The 19,459-nt window shown below is 36.0% G+C and overlaps 3 protein-coding genes across 5 annotated transcripts; 2 read left to right on the top strand and 1 right to left on the bottom strand.

The window, feature by feature from the left end:
- The first annotated feature begins 344 nt into the window (after window positions 1-344).
- LOC122281342 lies at window positions 345-1,630 on the top strand. Its single transcript, XM_043092747.1, has 2 exons — window positions 345-895; window positions 1,363-1,630. Exons 1-2 carry the CDS (start codon window positions 345-347, stop codon window positions 1,628-1,630), a joined length of 819 nt encoding a protein of 272 aa, XP_042948681.1.
- Window positions 1,631-2,689: 1,059 nt separating this feature from the next.
- LOC122281341 lies at window positions 2,690-3,034 on the top strand. The gene has a single exon (XM_043092746.1). It carries the CDS (start codon window positions 2,690-2,692, stop codon window positions 3,032-3,034), a length of 345 nt encoding a protein of 114 aa, XP_042948680.1.
- Window positions 3,035-7,737: 4,703 nt separating this feature from the next.
- LOC122282785 (serine/threonine-protein kinase AFC2-like) lies at window positions 7,738-11,572 on the bottom strand. 3 transcript variants are annotated; one of them, XM_043094804.1, is made up of 11 exons: window positions 11,341-11,572; window positions 10,341-10,536; window positions 9,890-10,070; window positions 9,738-9,786; window positions 9,526-9,640; window positions 9,090-9,190; window positions 8,734-8,890; window positions 8,589-8,653; window positions 8,399-8,496; window positions 8,210-8,312; window positions 7,738-8,089 (listed from the first exon to the last, which is right to left on the bottom strand). In XM_043094804.1, exons 1-11 carry the CDS (start codon window positions 11,440-11,442, stop codon window positions 7,943-7,945), a joined length of 1,314 nt encoding a protein of 437 aa, XP_042950738.1. In that variant the 5' UTR covers window positions 11,443-11,572; the 3' UTR covers window positions 7,738-7,942. The 3 variants fall into 3 exon arrangements, with proteins under 3 accessions (XP_042950738.1, XP_042950739.1, XP_042950740.1); XM_043094805.1 differs by lacking the exon at window positions 10,341-10,536 and having other exon boundaries at window positions 11,341-11,499; XM_043094806.1 differs by lacking the exons at window positions 9,526-9,640; window positions 9,738-9,786; window positions 10,341-10,536; window positions 11,341-11,572 and having other exon boundaries at window positions 9,890-10,030.
- Window positions 11,573-19,459: the final 7,887 nt, after the last annotated feature.

Raw genomic sequence — 19,459 nt, 5'->3', positions numbered from 1 at the left:
ATATCTGCAAATGACACCACAAGGGCTGGAGCATGGCCCAAGTGTAAGAGCATTACGGGGCCATACTTCATAGAAAGGGATCGAAAAGAGCGATGTGGGAATGTGCCAAGCTGGTGAAGGTTGCCTATGATTGGCGAATTTGGTGGGGATGGGGTTAAATTGGATTTGCCTCTTCTGAGTATACGTTTAAAAACGCACAGAAAGATGTTCTTAATATAGAGTCGGGTCCCTCTCTCTCTCTCTTCTCTCTGGTGCGTGAGTAGGGTTTAGTGCCGCTGTTTTTCGACAGTCGGCTTCGTCTCACTAGTTGAGAACTCGTCTTCGTAGTCAGTGGAAAAGTAGATATGGCCGATGATGACTTAACAAAGCAATGGGAAAATCTACACTTGTCAAGGGAAGAAACAACTGTTGTTCATTTCAAGACTGAGGTTGGAAACACAAACAGCTCTATCAGAGGAAAGCTCGGCATCATTGGTAGAATTCTCTCTGAAAGAGGAGTAAATAATGAAGTTTTCAGATCTACTATGTCACAGATATGGAGGCTAGAAGGTTGGGTCCACTTCAAGGATATGAACGAACAGTGCTTCCTCATAGAATTCCAAAGTAAAAAAGATAAAGACAAGATCTTGAGTGGGAGGCCATGGTGCTTCGACAGGAATCTCTTAACCATACAAGAGGTGGATGAATCTTTGTCTATTAATGTTGTTAACATCCAATATGAACCTTTCTGGGTCCAGTGTTATAATGTTCCTCTGGCTGCTATGAATGAAGAGATTGGGATACAGATTGGGGAAAACATTGGTCGAGTAATAAGAGTAGATGCTGATTCAGATGGGTTTGCGTGGGGCCGCTGCCTTCGAGTCAGGGTTCATAAACCTCTCCTGCGAGGTATATGGTTAGTCTTCAAAAACCAGAAACTGTGGATTTCTTTTAAATATGAACGACTGCAAAATCTTTGTTTCCACTGTGGGGTTTTATTTCATAAAGGAAGAGTTTGTGGAAGGCCATACTTTGAAGCACAACGTGAAAAAAAAACAAAAACTGCAGTTTGGTCCGTGGCTCAGGGCCCAGCCAATGAACACTTCGATATTTGACAAACGTAAATATGGGGGTAAAACTGATAAAGAGGAACAGAGTGATCATAAAAATGTAAGGAAAATGGATGTAAGGGGTGAAAAACCAGGTCAGCAGGAGAGTATCAGAAAAAAAAAAAAAAAAAAACATACCTGAGGTCGTAGAGGAGGAAGAGAGGAAGTTAGATCCTACTGGTCTCAAGAGAGGTATTAGAGTAATGCCTTGTCAACAAAATCCTGCTAGAAACACTGCCCATGAACCTGAGGAACAGCCTGTTACCTTTTACAGCATGACTAGAGAGCATAATGTACATGGCAGTAAAGAAGGGTACAATCAAGATATAAATACTCATGCTCAGGTGAAAGCCTCCCCCGATCCCATAGGCCACAGGTGTATGATGGACCTTGACCAAGATACGGATATGAGCAATAACCATACCTTCCAGAACAGGGAACTGAGTCCAACAACAACCCAAGCCACCAGTCAAAGGGAGAAGGGACCACATCTAGAAGTCAAACCTAACATTTCTGCAGTCCAAGTTCCTACACTGCCATAGAGGGACAAATCCACTGCTATGGAGCCAGCCCCACACAAATACCGCGAGTAGTAATGGGAGGTGGAAAAGGAAGGCCAAGAACAATTTGAATATCCAGAGTACGTTGAGTGAGATCATCAATAACCAGCAAGAATATGGCCAAAAGAAGAGGGGGAAGTGTGGTGAAAAGGAGGGGGTCTATCCTGTTAAAAAGACCAGGTACAATGGAGGAGGCAAAGAGAATCAAAATGATAAGGCAGTGGCTGGTCCCCAGCACTGCCACCCCAAATGAGTCTCCTATCGTGGAATTGTTGAGGGTTTGGGAACCCTCGAACAACTCGAATCCTTAGAAATCTTACTAAGGATAACTGTCCCAGTTTAGTGTTCCTTGTGGAAACTAAATATAATAAGAATCGAATGGAAATAGTCAGACAGTCCCTAAAGCTGGATGGGTGTTTTGTTGTTGAAAGTGTGGGCCTAAGTGGGGGTTTAGCATTACTCTGGAAGGAGGGGTGGCAGGTCAGAATTATTAGTTACACTAGGTGGCATATAAGTGCAAGTATCATTAGTGAAAAGGATAGCAGGCCATGGCAATTCACTGGATTCTATGGGCATCCTGAACTAGGCAAAAGGAAAGGGAGCTGGGAGTTACTACAAATGCTAAAACCTGATCCGGTAGTACTTTGGGTGTGTGCGGGCAATTTTAACGAGATCCTCCACCAAAGAGAGAAAGTAGGAGGTCAGGGCCGACCTACAAACAGATTGAGAACTTTAGACAGGTATTAGTACACTGTGGTATTCGAGACATTACTTATACTGGTCAAAAGTTCACGTGGTCCAATAATAGAAGGGGCAGGGCTTTGCAAAGGAAAAGATAGATAGAGTAATGGCCAACAGAGAGTGATTTGATCTTTTTCCTTCTGCAATGTGTAATGTGATGGCAGCTACCAAGTCTGATCATTCACCTCTAAGCACCTCAATCCTTCATAATGGTGGAAGGGGAAGCAGGAAAAAAAAAGTTTTTAGATATGAGGCTGCTTGGGACATCAAAGAAGGCTGTGGTCATGTTTTAGAACAAGCATGGTTAAAAATGGGAGTGGGAGGGGATTTAGTGAAGATCTGAGAATGAAGCTGGAAATCTGTCAAAAAGGCTTAACCAACTGGGAGAAAAATCACAGCAGAGTTGAACAGCAAAAGACTACTCGAATGTGGGCAAAGATTAGTCATCTACAAGATAATGGAGATAGGGAACACATTGATGCTATGAAGCAAATGCAAGAGAAGGCTGAAAAGTCCCTGGCTGAAACTAATATGAAATGGAGGCAGCGAGCAAAACAGCATTGGCTGAGAAAGGGGGATAGAAATACAACATATTTCCACATGCAACCAAAGAAAAAAGACAAATGCTATCACATCCATAAATGATGGCATGGGTAGAACTACCTCTGAACAGGGAGAGATAGGTGGCATCTTCACAGGTTTCTTCTCTAACCTCTTCAGCTCGTCATTGCCCTTTAATATCCATATATGCCTCAATGCTCTTAAGCCAAAAATCAATCCAACAATGAAGAAGGTTTTAGCCACACCCTTTACTACAGAGGAAGTCAAGAAAGCCATTTTTCAAATGAATTCATTGAGATCTCCTAGTCCTGATGGATTCCCATCCCATTTTTACCAAAAACATTGGGAATTGGTTGGGAAAGAGGTGTGTGATTATGCACTGGGTGTTCTAAACAAAGGAGGTTCCCTTAAAAAGGTTAATGATACTTATATAGCCCTCATTCCAAAGGTTAAAAGCCCAAAGAGAGTAACAGAATTCAGACCTATTAGTTTATGCAATGCCCTATACAAAGTGGTTTCAAAAAGCATGGCAAATAGGATGAAACTCATCTTGCCTAAGATCATCTCAGCAAACCAAAGTGCATTTGTACCTGGAAAACTTATTTCAGACAATACCCTAGTTGCTTATGAAATTCTCCATTCAATGGCAATGAGGATCAAAGGCAAGAAAGGGTTCATGGCCCTCAAATTGGACATGAGTAAAGCCTATGACAAGGTGGAATGGGCCTTTGTAGAAGCTGTAATGACCAAACTTGGTTTCCCTCCCCAGTGGGTGGACTTGGTTCAGAGATGTATCAAGTCAGTGTCCTACTCAATTCTTGTTAATGGGGAACCTCAACAGTTTTTTACCCCATCAAGAGGCATTCCACCCTACCTCTTCATTCTGTGTGCAGAAGCACTTTCAGCTCTCCTGCAAAAGGCTGAAGTGATGGGGGAAATAACTAGTGCCCCCATAGGAAGAGGTCCCACCAAAGTGAGCCATTTATTCTTTGCAGATGACAGCCTGCTGTTTTGCCAAGCTTCACCAAAGGAGCTTACCAAAGTGCTTGAGATCTTGGATATGTATGAACAAGCCTCGGGTCAGGTGCTCAACAAGGATAATTCCTCAGTTTATTTTAGTAAGAACACAGTGAAGGAGGTGCAGAATGTGATCCTACAGCTAGCAGGTATAAAGGCTACTGGCACTTTTGAAAAGTATCTAGGCCTCCCTGTAGTCTTAGGAAGAGCTAAAGTAGCAGCTTTCCACTCCCTTGTAGACAGGACCTGGTCTAGGGTAGTGAACTGGAAAACCAACCACCTATCTGCAGCAGGGAAAGAGATCCTCCTAAAGGCAGTTCTTCAAGCCATACCAACGTATTCAATGGGTTTGTTCCTGCTGCCATACTCCATTACTCAAAAATTAAACAAACTCCTGAGGAAATTCTGATGGGGATTCAATGAAGAGGCCTCAAAGATTCAATGGGTCTCGTGGGACCAACTAAGCTCAGCTAAGGACATAGGTGGTCTTGGATTCAAGGATTTCAGAATGTTCAACTTAGCCTTGCTAGCCAAGCAAAGCTAGAGAATACTATAGGAACCCACCTCTCTTGCAGCACCTTTAAAATAGAAATATTTCAACTCAGGGGAGCTACTGAATGCAAAGATAGGACCAAGCCCTTCCTATGTGTGGAGGAGTGTTATGGCTGGTCTCTTAATACTCAAACCTGGGCTAAGATGGAGAGTTGGAAATGGCAAAAGCATCAACATATGGACTGACAAGTGGATACCCTCTCTTCCCTCGTGCACAGTGGCATCTCCAAGAGAAATGGATTGTTGGTGTAAAATGGTGAGTGACCTTATTGACCCAAGGCAAAGAAGCTGGAAAAAAGAGTTGCTACAAGAAATGTTTTCAAAACCTGAGATTCAAGGCATCACTTCGATCCCCATCAGCCTAGGAGGTAGGGAGGACAAAATATTTTGGAATTTTACTTCAAATGGGATGTACAATGTCAAGAGTGGATATCACCATCAGAGGCAAGTGGAGGCTGAGGTAGAAGGGGAACACTCAAACAGGCAACTAGACTCAACAGTGTGGAAGAAAATTTGGCAGCTGAAAGTGGCCCCTGCAGTTAAACCTTTTATCTGGAAAGCGTGTAATGAAGCCATCCCTACCCTAGCAAACTTAAAGAAAAGGAGAGTAGTGGAAGACAACAGCTGTATTGTGTGCAAATCTGAACCTGAGACCTCAAGCCATGTTCTCTGGGGATGTCCTACTGCTAGAGACGTGTGGAACCAAGCTTGTGTAAAAATTCAGAAAATGTCCTTCCATAGTGACCAGTTCTTCAAGGTTTGGGCAATGTTGGTCCAAAGACTAGAGGTCAATGAGTTGGAGGAAGCTGCAGTTACACTGAGAGGTATATGGTCTCGAAGAAATGATCTAGTTCATGGCAAAGATTTTAAACACCCTTCCACTTTGTACCAGGGAGCCAAGCTAGAATCCATTGCATTCACTGAAGCAAATATGTTACGAGAGAACCCCCAACTGAGATCAGAAAGGTCCTTACAAACATGGTCTAAGCCAAGTAAAGGTATGTTTAAAGTTAATTGGGATGCTACAGTAAGGCTGAGTTCAGGTAGGATTGGTTTGGGAGTCATAATCCGTGACCATCAAGGACTTGTTGTTGGTACTTTAAGGGCACCCAGACCTCTCAATGGAGGAGTCTATGAAGCAGAAGCTTGTGGCCTACTAGTGGCAGTAACCTTTTGCAAGGAATTGGGACTTAACCAGGTCATTTTGGAGAGGGACTCGAGACAGGTAGTTACCCAACTGCTTGGTCAAGAGTTTGATAGTATCATGGGGGGGTGGTTTGTTGAAGAATCAAGACATGTCTTGGCAAACATAGCTCACTGGAGAGCCTGTCATGTCCAGAGAGAAGCGAATTCTGCAGCCCATTTTTTAGCAAAGTCTGCTGTGCTGTTAACAGAGGATTTGTACAACATTGAAGAATGTCCTGAGTGCATTTCTTCTATTGTAACCTCTAAAATGTAGTTAAATTGATTAATGAGATCAGTTTCTATTTAAAAAAAAAAAATGCACAGAAATGAAATGATGAAGGGATTGACTGGTATTTTCTCTAGCTCTTGCCATGTGGCAAGGATGGTAGCTGAGCCATTTCCACTCATGAAGTGCTTGGCATTGACAACCCGAACTCTTTCATATATATTGTAAAAAGAATCGATACAGTCACTAAAAATAAATAAATTTATAAATTGATATAATTTTATATAATATATTATATATACTTTACAATAAAAATAATTTTATAATCTAACGTATTATATCAAATAACTTTAATTTATAAATTTACTTTTATAAAACTTCTATCTTATCAAAGTATTTATGTATTACAAAATTATATAATTTAAAGTCTTGTTAATTGTGCGTGTGCACATAGGCATGTTAAAAACAGCCAGCTATATAGCTATCTTCGCATTGACACCTAACCAATCAAAATTATTTGCTTAACCATTTAAATATATTATTTCTTAAGCATTTAACCATGAAAGGGTAAAAGGCATGATTTTTCCTTGGCATCAAGTCAATGATTTTTCTCATTTTTGTTCCGATGCAATTCACTCAACCTAATTTCTTTTTTTTCAATTTTTTCCATAAAGATCTATGAAGAAAATATAATAATCATGACCTAAAGTCTATATACATCAGCAAAGATTTCAAAACGATATATTCATCTCTGGATTTAATAATGAAGTATTTCTCGCACAGAGTTAGAATTTTATCATCTTCCTCTCTTTTTATTTATTTATCCATCATTTTATCATCTTTGTCATCATAATCTTTTGTCCCCTACTCAGTTGCTTTCTTTTTCTCATACTTGGGAAAACTGATTTACAATACTATGCTATGATTCAATGTTACTAATTTTCAAATAATATTATATACTACACTCACATCTCACTTTCATTTTATTATATAAAATTTGACAATTATCACTATTGAATCATCTTTATTTTATTTTTAAAAAAATCCGAAGTTAATTGACCATGCTATCTCATCGTAATGAAATAAAAATAAAGATGAAAATTTAGTATGTAAAACTTTCAATTGTTAAAAACCCAACCAATAAATCAGAAGTCCTATAACTGCTGTATGCTGGTTTAATTAAACTTACGTTTTTAACATTAGAATCATTAGATACTATGATTTAAAAATTCTTTTGAATGAGATTTAAGATTATAAGTAGGATGAAAATTTTGAGTTTAAAATGAAATATTAAAATATTATATTTTAATATTATTATTATTTTGAGATTTAAAAAAATTAAAAAAAATTAAATTATTTATTATATTTTGTATGGAAATTTGAAAAAGTTATAATAATGAGAAGGAAATTTTAAATTTAAAATAAAAATTTTTTATTACCAAACCGGAAAGATTATCTTATTAAGAGAGGACGGTTGTCTTATTACGTGAAAAGATTATCTAGTTACTTTTCTATTATAAAAATGCATATCGTGTGTTAGAAAATGCAATCACCTGATGATTTAGTCATAATAGAAATATAACGGTGACGGAATTCAATTGGTCAGTAATTGTAATTGCAACAAGAACCGCTCGTTTGTAAGAACTAATGATCTAAAACGAATAATATTACATATAATAACAGATTGTACAAGCGATACACTCATTTCTTAAAAAATATAAAATCTACTATTAAAAAATTAATTTTCTCGTGTTGATAGTATATTTTCAAAAGGAATGCAAGATGATTGAGCATGGTAGAAATATCATTTCGCTTAAATATATATATATATATATATATATTCAATCCTTCATTCAAGCGGTGGGTTCAGAAGGTCAAGTATCATATGCCTTGTGTGTACAATTGGATACTTGTAATCTCGTTCAACACAAACCCTATCTTAAAACGTGGATACCCATATGCACTATGTATAACACACCAGGTAGCTAATTACCCCCGATGTGTCGGCTGCCTTATCTCCTCACATGGTCCCTAGAAAGGAAGGGATGCTTAAGGGCCTGACGAGCTGTTAACCTATCAGTTGGATCGTATTTAAGCAACCCCTGCAGCAGATGAATGAGATCCCCAGCCGAGTGATCAACATGTTGCATTACCAGGTTCTGTAAGAACATAAACAACATGCATTCCACGATTAGTAAACATGACACTAGTGCAATTAGTCAGCCAGATTAAAAACAACACGGTACAATTTTGGGTAGGACCAATTGAAGTGTACAAACCTGAAGCCGGGGAAGCTTCATTACAGCTTTAATACTCTCTCTTGAGGTTGCACCATCTGGCCAATCCAATCTTCCTCTTCTAACATACTTGTCTGCATGTCGGCTAAAAGACCAATACCAGGGAAGAACAGTAGTCAGTCTATGCTTCTTAAAGATACTGTCACTACAGATGCATCACGATATACTTACACTACTCTTTTCAACATGTGCTGTGGCAATGGACCAAATACCCGCTCCATCATAGCTAGGTGCTCCAAATTCTCGTGTGTTTGAAACAAGGCCTCACCCTATATAACGGTCAAAAATACAAGAAAAAACTTGATTCTAGTCCTTCATAACCATACCATCCCCCTATCATAAAATAGATTTGTAGATGTACCGTGCAAAGCTCCACTATGATGCAACCAACACTCCATATATCACAAGGATAACTCCAACCAAGTCCTACAAATGAATGGAAACAAGTTTTAGCTCCTCTACTGAGACATGGCATTATTGGGAAAAACAATACAAAAGAAACTTACCAAGAACAACCTCAGGTGCACGATAATGTCGTGTAGAGACGATATAATTCTGATCTTGACGCTCATAGGTTGTGCTGCCAAAATCAATAACCTTGATGGCACTTGACTTGGGCACTCTTTTATAGTAGGATCCATCTTTTGATGATCGAGAATAACTCTGCATATAGCAGATTAAAAGAATTAAATTCTCAAGAGCAATATATATGTAGAAACAAACAGTTGAAGCAACAAAAGTAGAAAATGAATGCCATATCTAATAGAGCAAATACAAATGTCACTGCCGAGGCAAGGCAGGGTAATACCTTCTAAAAAAGTCAGGAACACAGAGAGTAAGTAAAATAATCCTAAAATTATACCTTATAATCCCTGCAATCAGGAACTTTAATATAGTCTGACGAAACTAGAAGTACATTTTCTGGCTTCAAGTCAGTGTGTATAAGCCGCAAGTCATGCATAACTGTAAATATAATTAACAGGAACACCATCAGAAGAAAAGGCAGAAGATATACAAGACACAAGATGTAGAAAATCAACGAAACAGAAATTAAATATAAAAATTCATTCAAGGCAATGATGCCAGTTTTATTTAAAATAATTCATTTAAAGTACTATGTTTTAACATATATAATTATGAAATAGTAAGTTTTAAGGTAAATGAAAGATCTATTTATATAGCGAAGTAAAAGGAATTAATATATCTTACATGCAGCCCTAACCAAGACACTAGAGTGAAAAAATTAACGAAAAAAATTGTATGAAAGAAAGTGACTAGCTTCGGAAATTATTACACACATGCTACACATTCCAATAGTTGCCTGCCAATCTCACGGACTAGATCAATGGGAAATGAGCGATAATTGTTTTTCCGTAGAAAATCGTATAAGCTTGATCCAAGCTTCTCAAACACCTGTTAAAACCATTTGAATTCACTGACAAGTCTTAACCCCAAATTATTTGTTATTGGGGAAATTAATCCATCACAAAGTCATCAATCATATACTTACAATACAGATATGGTTACGATAGTCAAACCAGTTCCGTATTTGCACACAACTGCAAGGAATAAACCCATTTAACAATTGCAAAAGCGCCATGAAAGCTTCTTAACAGTACCATTAAGGGCAGAAAAAGTAATTACATCAAAAAGATTACTCACCGGTTGCCACCTTTATCGTGTTTACCAAGTTGTTGCAGCATTTCAATTTCTATCATAGCCGCTTCACGATACTTCTTGATTCCACGTACAATTTTAATGGCAACCATTTCTTTCTTTTCTCTATCCCAGCACTCCAAAACCTGACCAAAGGTACCTTCACCCATTTTGCTGTTGATCTGATCTGGAAATATCAATAAACATAAAAAGAAAAAAAGAAACATGAGGAAGGTGAGATTAAATTAAAAACCAATACAAACCCACAATTGAGAAATCTTATCAATTGTGGTAAAATCTTATCGTTGTAGTAAAATCTTAAGCGATAATGAAGCATCTTATCACAAAAACCACCAGAGCAAAACTCAACAAAAAAAGCAACATTTAGCATTTTTAATTACCTAAACCAAACAAAGAATAAACACATAAGTGGTTAATGATGGTAAAGTAAGATTACAGCGAGAAGTTAAATTTTCTCCAAGCTCAAACATGTAATGCCCATCTTTGTCATCATCTCTCTTTGGGGGAGAACCGTTTCGAGCCAATCCCTTATCATATAGAGAAGAAATAGTGGAATGGTCTGAGGATGCACTCGAAGATGCAAAGCTTGTCAGATTTCCAAGCTCTTGTCCACAAAACACTCCTACCTGGGCCTACACACAGCCACCCATTTATGCACCACTCAAGAGATCAAATTATATTCCAAACCTCCCGCATTACTTCATGACATTGCACAAACCTCGTAATAGTAAAAATTCCGAAACCAAAAGAATATTAATTGAATGAAGAAACACACCACCACCAAATCATACTGGAGAAAATTGCACACTATAAGCATATTAAAAACGCATACCATTCCTAAGAATGGGCAAACAAACGAAATAACAATATATTTTAAAGCAAAAAAAGCCATTAAATTTTACCAAAAAATATGAATCAATAAGAACTTCTCTGGGAAAATTAGAATTGGTGGCAAATCTTAAGGTCATTGTCCCTTCAACTATAGAAAGAGGACACTAAAGAAGTCTATTAGAAAATATATATATATATATATATATATATATATATATAAATATTTGAAAAACCCACCAAACAACTAAACTTGGGGACAAAACACACCTAACCGCTTCTTGAGCAAAAACACAAAATTGAAGCTTAAGGCTCCAAAAATATTCGAAGAAAATAAAGAATCGATAATGAAAAAGACGAATCGGACCAACGAGAGCAGATCGCAAGCAAGATAAGCAGAGATTATTCGAAATCAAAATTTAGAAAAATAAGAAAAATTAAACCGGAATACCGAGCAGCAGATCTTTTCAAAGAAAGAGGAGATTTTGAGATAAAACACAGAATACACAATAATGAAACCTGATCAAAATCAACAAAAAAAAAAAAAAAAGATTCGGCCATCATTGAAAGTAAACTGATCTGAGATCTTCAGAGGGGAAAGATTATACCTTTGGTGGCTGTGGAAGAACATCCCAGCCCAAACGGGCCCTCTTTGCAGGTCGCCGATACATGTGCGTGTGAGGAAACTCCATCACGCGCTCCATCTCCATGGTCCAAAAGTAAGAAACCAAGGACTATTATGAGATAAATGAGATTGAAGGAGATCGATATCTCTCGTCAGAAAAAGCTCGAACCTAACCCTAATTTTTAATCTCAGAGAGAAGTAAGTCAGTTGAGGACGAATCTGTCCGTCCATGCGTCGAAGCTCTATTGGTGGATCTGATCGTTCAGTATCGGAATTTTTTACGCCATCTAGTTACTTTACTTTGACCACAGTTGTGGTTAGAATAGATTTGACCATAGTAGAGTCACGGGTCACCTCGTTATTTATTTATTTTTTTAATTTATTACTTGGGATACCTCTTGTGAATCAGATTGACGGCTCATTTATTTTTATAACCATACGAGATTAGTTAAAAGAAAAGTTTAAAATTAAATAAAATTTTATTGAAATATATTTATTTAATATTATTTTTAATTTTAATATTTAAAAAATTATATTATTTGTATTATTTTATATAAAATTATAATGATAAGGTGAGATACGATGAGATAAAAAGTTTTTCAAAAATAAATAAGGTTGAAAATAGAATTTTTTATCATTTTTATTATTTAATAATAAATATTATTAAAATACAAAATAATTTTTTATTTAAAATTTTAACTTTTTTTATGTAATAACTTTTATAAATTTAAAAACAAAATATAAAATAAATACAATATTTTCAAACTTCAAAACAAAAATTATATTATACCATTTATCTCTCATTCCTCAATTCTTTCTCTACCATTTTGTAAAAGGAAATCTATAAAACCTACCCATAAAACTTATTGATTCTTTTTTTCATCTTATTTAATGATTAAGAAATTTTTTTTTAATAAATTTGTACTTTTTATATTTTTTGAAATGATTAAAGTAAAAAAATGATTGAAAAAAAAACAAAAAAAAAAAAGCAAAAAAAATGCCTTTCGGTGAGGATTCTTTGTAAGAATCATTTGTGCAGGTGTAGCATCACCTTTTCCAAAATTGAATAGAGGATCTCAAATCATATCATTTAATTATTATTTAAGTGATCCAACCCAAGTGATTCAACAAGTCCTCAACGTGGGCTCCTCTCGCTCCTCTCTTTTAGAAAGGTGAGGCTTTCTCTTTAGTGTTACCAGAACATAGAGATTTCTCTCTTGAACGTAGTTCGAAGAGGCTGGGAAAGTGAGTCTCATAGAGGGTTGGTTTGTTATATAACTGCTGGTTTGTTACACAAGTGTTGTTGCTGAATTATTCATGGCAGAGGAACTATCCAACCTCTGTGCAGGTCTATGGCTTACAGAGGAGGAAAAGCAGGTAATCCACGTTCCAGTGGAGGAAGTCCTTTTATCAATTGAAAAGAGCTAGAGATGCCTGGCTGCCTTTGTAGTAGCTGATAAGGAGGTTAATAAAGGAGCTTTTCGAGCCACGATGTGTAAAGCATGGAAGGTGGAAGGCCAGGTCTCTTTCAAGGAACTCGGCTCCAACAAAGTCCTGATAGAGTTTCAGAAAGCCTATGAGAAGGAAAGGGTCCTGGAGGGAAGGCCTTGGTCTTTTGACAGATCCCTTGTGTGCTTGTTCAAATGTGAAGGATGCTTGGCACCGAAGGATTTTAATTTTAAGTTTGAACCTTTATGGCTACAACTACACGATCTTCCCTTTGCAGGCATGAACAAAACTATGGGAGAGAAGGTGGGGGCGGCAGCTGGAGAGGTTCTTTTAGTAGATGTAGATGCAGGTGGCTTGGCATGGGGAAGCTATCTAAGAGTCATAGTGCAGCTGGACATTACAAAGCCCCTTATCCGTGGCAAAGTCCTGAGCATGGGAGGAAAAAGTTACTGGATACCTTTCAAGTACGAAAGGTTACCAATTTTTAGTTTTAAGTGTGGGGCAATCAAGCGTGAAGCACTGTCTTGCTCAAGATCTCATTTGGGTGGAACACCACGAGAGGAAGCTGCTATGCAGTATGGATCCTGGCTTAGAGCCAGTTCCCAGCAAAGAACTTCACAGTTTTTTGGCAAGAAAGGAGGTGATTTCGAGAATTCAGGCAGTTGGCGCCAAAACATATCTGAAGATAGTAAGTATGACAGAGATGGGATGGGACAGAATGATCATGGCAAGCAGGCAGCAGATTTAGAGCAAGCCGATATGGGGAGCTCTGACAACTACCAACTCAGTGGACTTTTACATGGCAAGGATAGCAAGTACAACACCAACACCCAATATGATATTCCCAAACACCCAGGCAAGCTGTGATAGCCTTAGAAATACACATGTGACCAAAGAGGGTGCCAGGGACCACGTGCACTCTAATTTAGTCCCACCCAACCAAGTCCTACCTGCCAGGCTAGAAGGTCTGCACAGTACAAGTCCCCCCAGAGACACCCCTCAGGTCAGCTCTCCCTCTCAAAACTCTCTCATTAAACAAGTTAGAATGAGTCACCATAAAGGACCCACATGGAAAAGAAGAGCTAGGAGCCTGGGCCAAAAGGGAGTACAGGACCTCTCAAAGGACCAGGAACCTCCTGATGTTCCTATGTTTGAGATCAATGACATAAATAATAAGAAAAGGCCAGGCGAGATATGGCATGGACCCATTATGACTAGAAGGAGAGCAGAGCAAGCTAAGATGGCAGTGGCTGGTGTCTAGCCCTGCCAATCCCCATGAAACACTTAGCTTGGAACTGCCGAGGGCTTGGGAACCCTCGGACAGTTCGTAAACTTCACCTCTTGGTGAAGGAGAAGAGCCCGGATGTGATTTTTTTGTGTGAAACTAAATGTAGAAGAGAAAGAATTGAGTCCATCAGGGATAGGCTTAATTTTGAATCCTGCTTTTCAGTGGATAGTAATGGTAGGAGTGGTGGTTTGGCTTTTATTTGGAAGAAAGACATGGAGGCCGAGTTAGACTCATATTCACAACACCATATTTCCATCTCTGTTAAGTCTGATAATATGAGCAATAAAATGATCTTAACTGGCTTCTATGGCCAACCTGCAGCTGCAAAAAGAAGTGAAAGTTGGGACCTTTTGAGACTAATCCATACCAATATCAACGATCCTTGGCTGTGTGTAGGAGATTTTAATGAAATCCTCTTACAAGAAGAACAAATAGGCTCTAATGCTCACCCCTTCCAACAAATGGAAGATTTCAGAGTGGCTCTAGCTGAATGTGGATTGAATGATATTGGCTATATTGGCTCTAAGTATACCTGGTGTAATAGGAGGGAAGGTGAAGATTTCACTAAATCTAGACTGGATAGAGCATATGTACTCCCAGGCCAATGCTCGGACCATAACCCTCTCTTGATAGTGTGTGTGAATCCTAACCAAGAAGCTATCCCAAAACAGAAGATTTGCAGGTATGAAGTAGCTTGGGAAAAGAGAGAGGGTTGTAATGAACTGGTACAAGATGCGTGGAAACAGAATTTCTCTGACAGGATAAAGATCTCATCTTTTAGGAAAGTGATAGATTTATGCATAAACAAACTCAAGTCCTGGAGTAAAGAGGCATTTAGAAACCATAAGAAGCTTCTAATTCAAAAAAGAAAGGCTTTAAGACAGCTACAAGAATCTGATCTAGGCCATCAAGCACACTTTACTTTTTAAATTTTTCAAAAAAAATCATCTACCTTTTACATAAGTAAAAAAAACATCAATCACTTTTGAAAATATTCAAATAAAACATGCACATGTGAAATATGACAATCAATCATCTTTAATATTTTTAAAGTTCAAACATTTAATCATGTAATGCACATGTGAAAGATGACAATCAATCATCTTTCAAAATTTTCAAATTTAATTTTCAAAATATTCATGCACATGTGGAAAATGTATTTTAATATTTTATGATAAAATATTAATTTTGAGCCTTAATCATAATTTCAAATTTTTAAGAGATTTACAACATTACTCTTTGACTTTGATGTGAACTTGTTACCTTCTTACTCATGCTTGTTTCCTTGATGTGTTTGATTTCATTGTGTAGACAACTTGAGCTTGAGACTCATTTATTCTTTGAATTCATTTGTTATCATCAAAATTCATGTGTAGATATATAATTACACAAAACTTGAAATCTTAGGTTCAACAATCTCCCCCTTTTTGATTATGACAAATACTTGATAGAATCTAAAACCTGTATTAATACTTAAGCTCCCCCTAAGAATGTGCCTTAGTTTTTCAAGCAAAAGTATGAATATAATTCCAAGCATATATAATAAGTTTAGCAATTCAAACAATGGTAATGTTCTAATCTAACACTTCTCTCCATTTTGCTATTATTAAAAAGGATCCGCAACAAGTAAATGGACTGAAGAAAATAGTGCGTTAGTAGAAATTGTAGATAGTTGAAAAAAATGAATCCGTCCGTGACACAACAAGCGTGGCTGGAGATTTGAAAAAAAATCGCCTGATGTTGTTGACAAAAGAGATTGAGGGTTCCAAATTTCTAAAAAAATGTCATTTTCACTAATTGGTAAAAAAAAATCACATTGCTCCTTAACTTGGATGATAGCTTGTTTTGTTCTTTATGCTATATCTATAAAATCAGTTTTAAAGTTCATCCAATCTGCATCAAATTTTCTTCTCATCTCTATAACTCATCTGCATTCCTTCAACATTTGCTTTAAGTTTTCAATTTTTTTCTCAATGGCTCATTCTTCTAACATTTCTCTAGATCAATCCATGAGATATTCTACACCTCAACCGCATGTCCTTTTTGCAGCTTCCATTGGTGCCATATTGCAGCAAGAAAATAATAATTTGGCTAATAAGTTAGACTCCGATGCTATCTATAACTTAGTGAGCCTCAGGACTCGCTACTCTTCTTCTATTATTGTTGTTTTTTTCCAACGTCTATAAGTCAGAAATCATGAAGTTGAAAAGCTCAAAGAACAAATTGTTGTACTTCAACGAATTGTTCGAGAGTCTCACACAAAGGAATAAATCATTTGGAAGAAGAATAAACAGTTAAAATCTCTATTAGATTCTTTATTCCGCTTGCCAGCTCCCATGGATAAGAATGGCATGATATTATATGAATAGAATGAGCGTCTCAAATATGAGGTTAAGAATCTCAAGTTTATGTAAAATTATTTAAAAAATCTCTTTCTATTTTTATTGACTCTAGTCTATCTTCTGAGATATATTCATAGCATGCATCATACCTATTTCTCTTCTAATCATACATAATCTATCTTTTGATAAAGGTTTTGTAAAAATATCTGCTAACTGATTATGTGTGTTTATGAACTCTAAGGCCTTGTTTGTTTAGCCAAAACCAAAAACCTCATCTCATCTCATCTCAACTCATCATTACACCTTTTTCAAATCCCAATACAAAATATAATAAACAATCTAACTTTTTCAAATCCCAATACAAAATTAATATTCAAAAATTATATTATAACAATATTTTATTTATTACTATTTAAAACATCTCATCTCATCTCATCTCATCTGTGTAACCAAGCGGGGCCTAATACTATATTGTCTTTCTACACATGATCTCGAAGAAAATGATATCTTATTTCAATATACTTAGTTCTAGAATATTGTATCAGGTTCTTTGAAAGATTTATATCACTTGTATTATCACATTTGATTGGAATGTGATTATACATGAGTTTAAAATCTTCAAGTTGTTGTTTCGTGTAAAGAACTTGAGTACAACAACTACCCGCAACAACATATTCTGCCTCAGCAGTAGATAGTGCAATAGAATTTTATTTTTTACTAAATCAGGAAACTAGTGCATGACCTAAGAAATGGCATGTTCCACTAGTGTTTTTTCGATCTAATTTACACCTAACATAATCAACATCTGTGTAGCTGATTAGATTGAAAGATGTGTGCTTAGGGTACATAACCCTAAGTTAATTGTACCACTAAGATATCTAAGAATGCACTTAACTGTAATAAAATGTGATTCTTTTGGAGATGATTGAAAGCGTGCACACAAGCACACACTAAACATAATATCTGGTCTACTGTCTATCAAATATATTAAGCTATCGATCATACCTCGATATATTTTCGAGTCAACTAGCTTACCGATTTCATCTTTATCAAGTTTAGTTGTTGGGCTCATTGGTATTCCAATTTCCTTAGAACCTTCCATCCCAAAATTCTTTAGTAATTCCTTAATATATTTTGATTGATTGATGAATGTCTCACTTTTTGCTTGCTTAATTTGCAATCCGAGAAAGAATGTAAGTTCTCCCATCATGCTCATTTCAAATTATTCCCGTATATTCTTATAAAAAACTTGGCACATATTTTCATTAATAGGACCGAATATTATATCATCAACATAAATCTGAATAAAAAAAATATCATCATTTTCATATTTAATGAAAAGAGTTGTGTCGATTTTTCCTCTTCAAAAACCTTTTTCAATCAAGAAACTACTGAATCTCTCGTACCAAGCTCTAGAAGCTTGTTTGAGTCCATATAGTGCTTTTGTGAATTTGAAAATATGATTTGAGAAAATATGATTTTCAAAACCTGGAGGTTGCTCAACATGTATCTCTTCATTTATAAAACCATTTAAGAAAACACTTTTAACATCTATTTGAAAAAGTTTAAAATATTTATAACAAGCATATGCAAGTAGTATTCGAATAGTTTCTAACCTTGCGACTGGTGCATATGTCTTATCATAATCGATTCATTCTTCTTGATTGAAATATTGGGCTACAAGTCGAGCCTTATTTCTAGTAATAATTCCGGACTCATCTTTCTTGTTTCTAAAAGCTCATTTTGTTCAAATAATAGTATGATTTTTAAAGTCTAGAAATAAGGCCCCGTTTGGATACATAGTTCAGATGAGATAAGATAAGATGTTTTGAATAGTAATGAGATTAGATGAGTTAAGATGATATGAGATAGTTTGTAAAATAAAGTATTTTTGGATAGTAAGATGAGATGAGATAGTGTTGACTTTTTGGGATTTGATAAAGTGATGGGTCCCACCAATGATTGGTTAATTATTGATTATATAATTATTAATATATTAATAAAAAAATGATATATTGATGAGTAATTGAAAAATAATGTATAAATATTTTTTGATTATCCCAAAATTTCTGAAATTACTATATAATCTGGAAAAATAATTATGTTTTAAAACATAGTCTAATTATGAACTATTTATTTTTCTAAAATAAATAGGAAATTCGAAATTTTTTTCATCTCATAAATTAGAATATTATTCTGATTATGACCTATTTATTTTTCTATATATAGGAAATTTGAAATTTTTTACTATTTTTAAATTAGAATATTAATCTAATTATGACCTATTTATTTTTCTATATATAGGAAATTTGAAATTCTTTTCTATTTATAAATATTAGCATATTATAAATAGAAATGACCTATTTATTTTTCTATATATAGAAAATTCGAAATTTTTTTCCTTATTATAAATTAGAATAATTATATGAATTGTAATAAATAATTATATATGTCCCTAAAGTGTTGCAGATTTTTTTTCTACATCGAATTACAAATTCCTATTAAAACTCCAAATTGCATAATTGAACAATAGTCACAAATAACTTCAAATTCCAAGTGTGTAATGTATCAAGTTACATATTCCACTCACAAAATTATGTACCTCCAATACAAACTACACCATTACATAAATTTTTGAAAGTGCTAATATTCAATTCTCACCCATTGCTGCCCACATTGATAGTGCAATATTATCTCGTATTGTACCCATTGCTTGGGCTGATGCACTTGTCATGTTTGCTTGGTGAGATGATGATGCAGCCTCATTCGGGTCAGTTGACTGGTTAAGGCGGATCTGCATGCTATGTGCATCCGCAAACAACCAGTCATCTGGTGTTGTAATTCTAATAAAATTATGTAGTGCACAACATGCGTTTATGATCTTCCCTTGCCTCCCAACCGAGTAAGAAGGCATTAAACTTTAAATTCTAAAGCGTTCTTTCATCACACCAAAGGTGCGCTCAATAATATTCCGCAATGACGAATGACGAAAATTAAAATAATCTCGATAGCTAGTGAATGTA

This window comes from Carya illinoinensis, chromosome 11 (genome assembly GCF_018687715.1).
Source record: "Carya illinoinensis cultivar Pawnee chromosome 11, C.illinoinensisPawnee_v1, whole genome shotgun sequence".
NCBI lineage: Eukaryota > Viridiplantae > Streptophyta > Magnoliopsida > Fagales > Juglandaceae > Carya > Carya illinoinensis.
The sequence above is the reverse complement of the archived record's forward strand: the minus strand, read 5'-3'. Positions and strand labels throughout refer to the sequence as shown.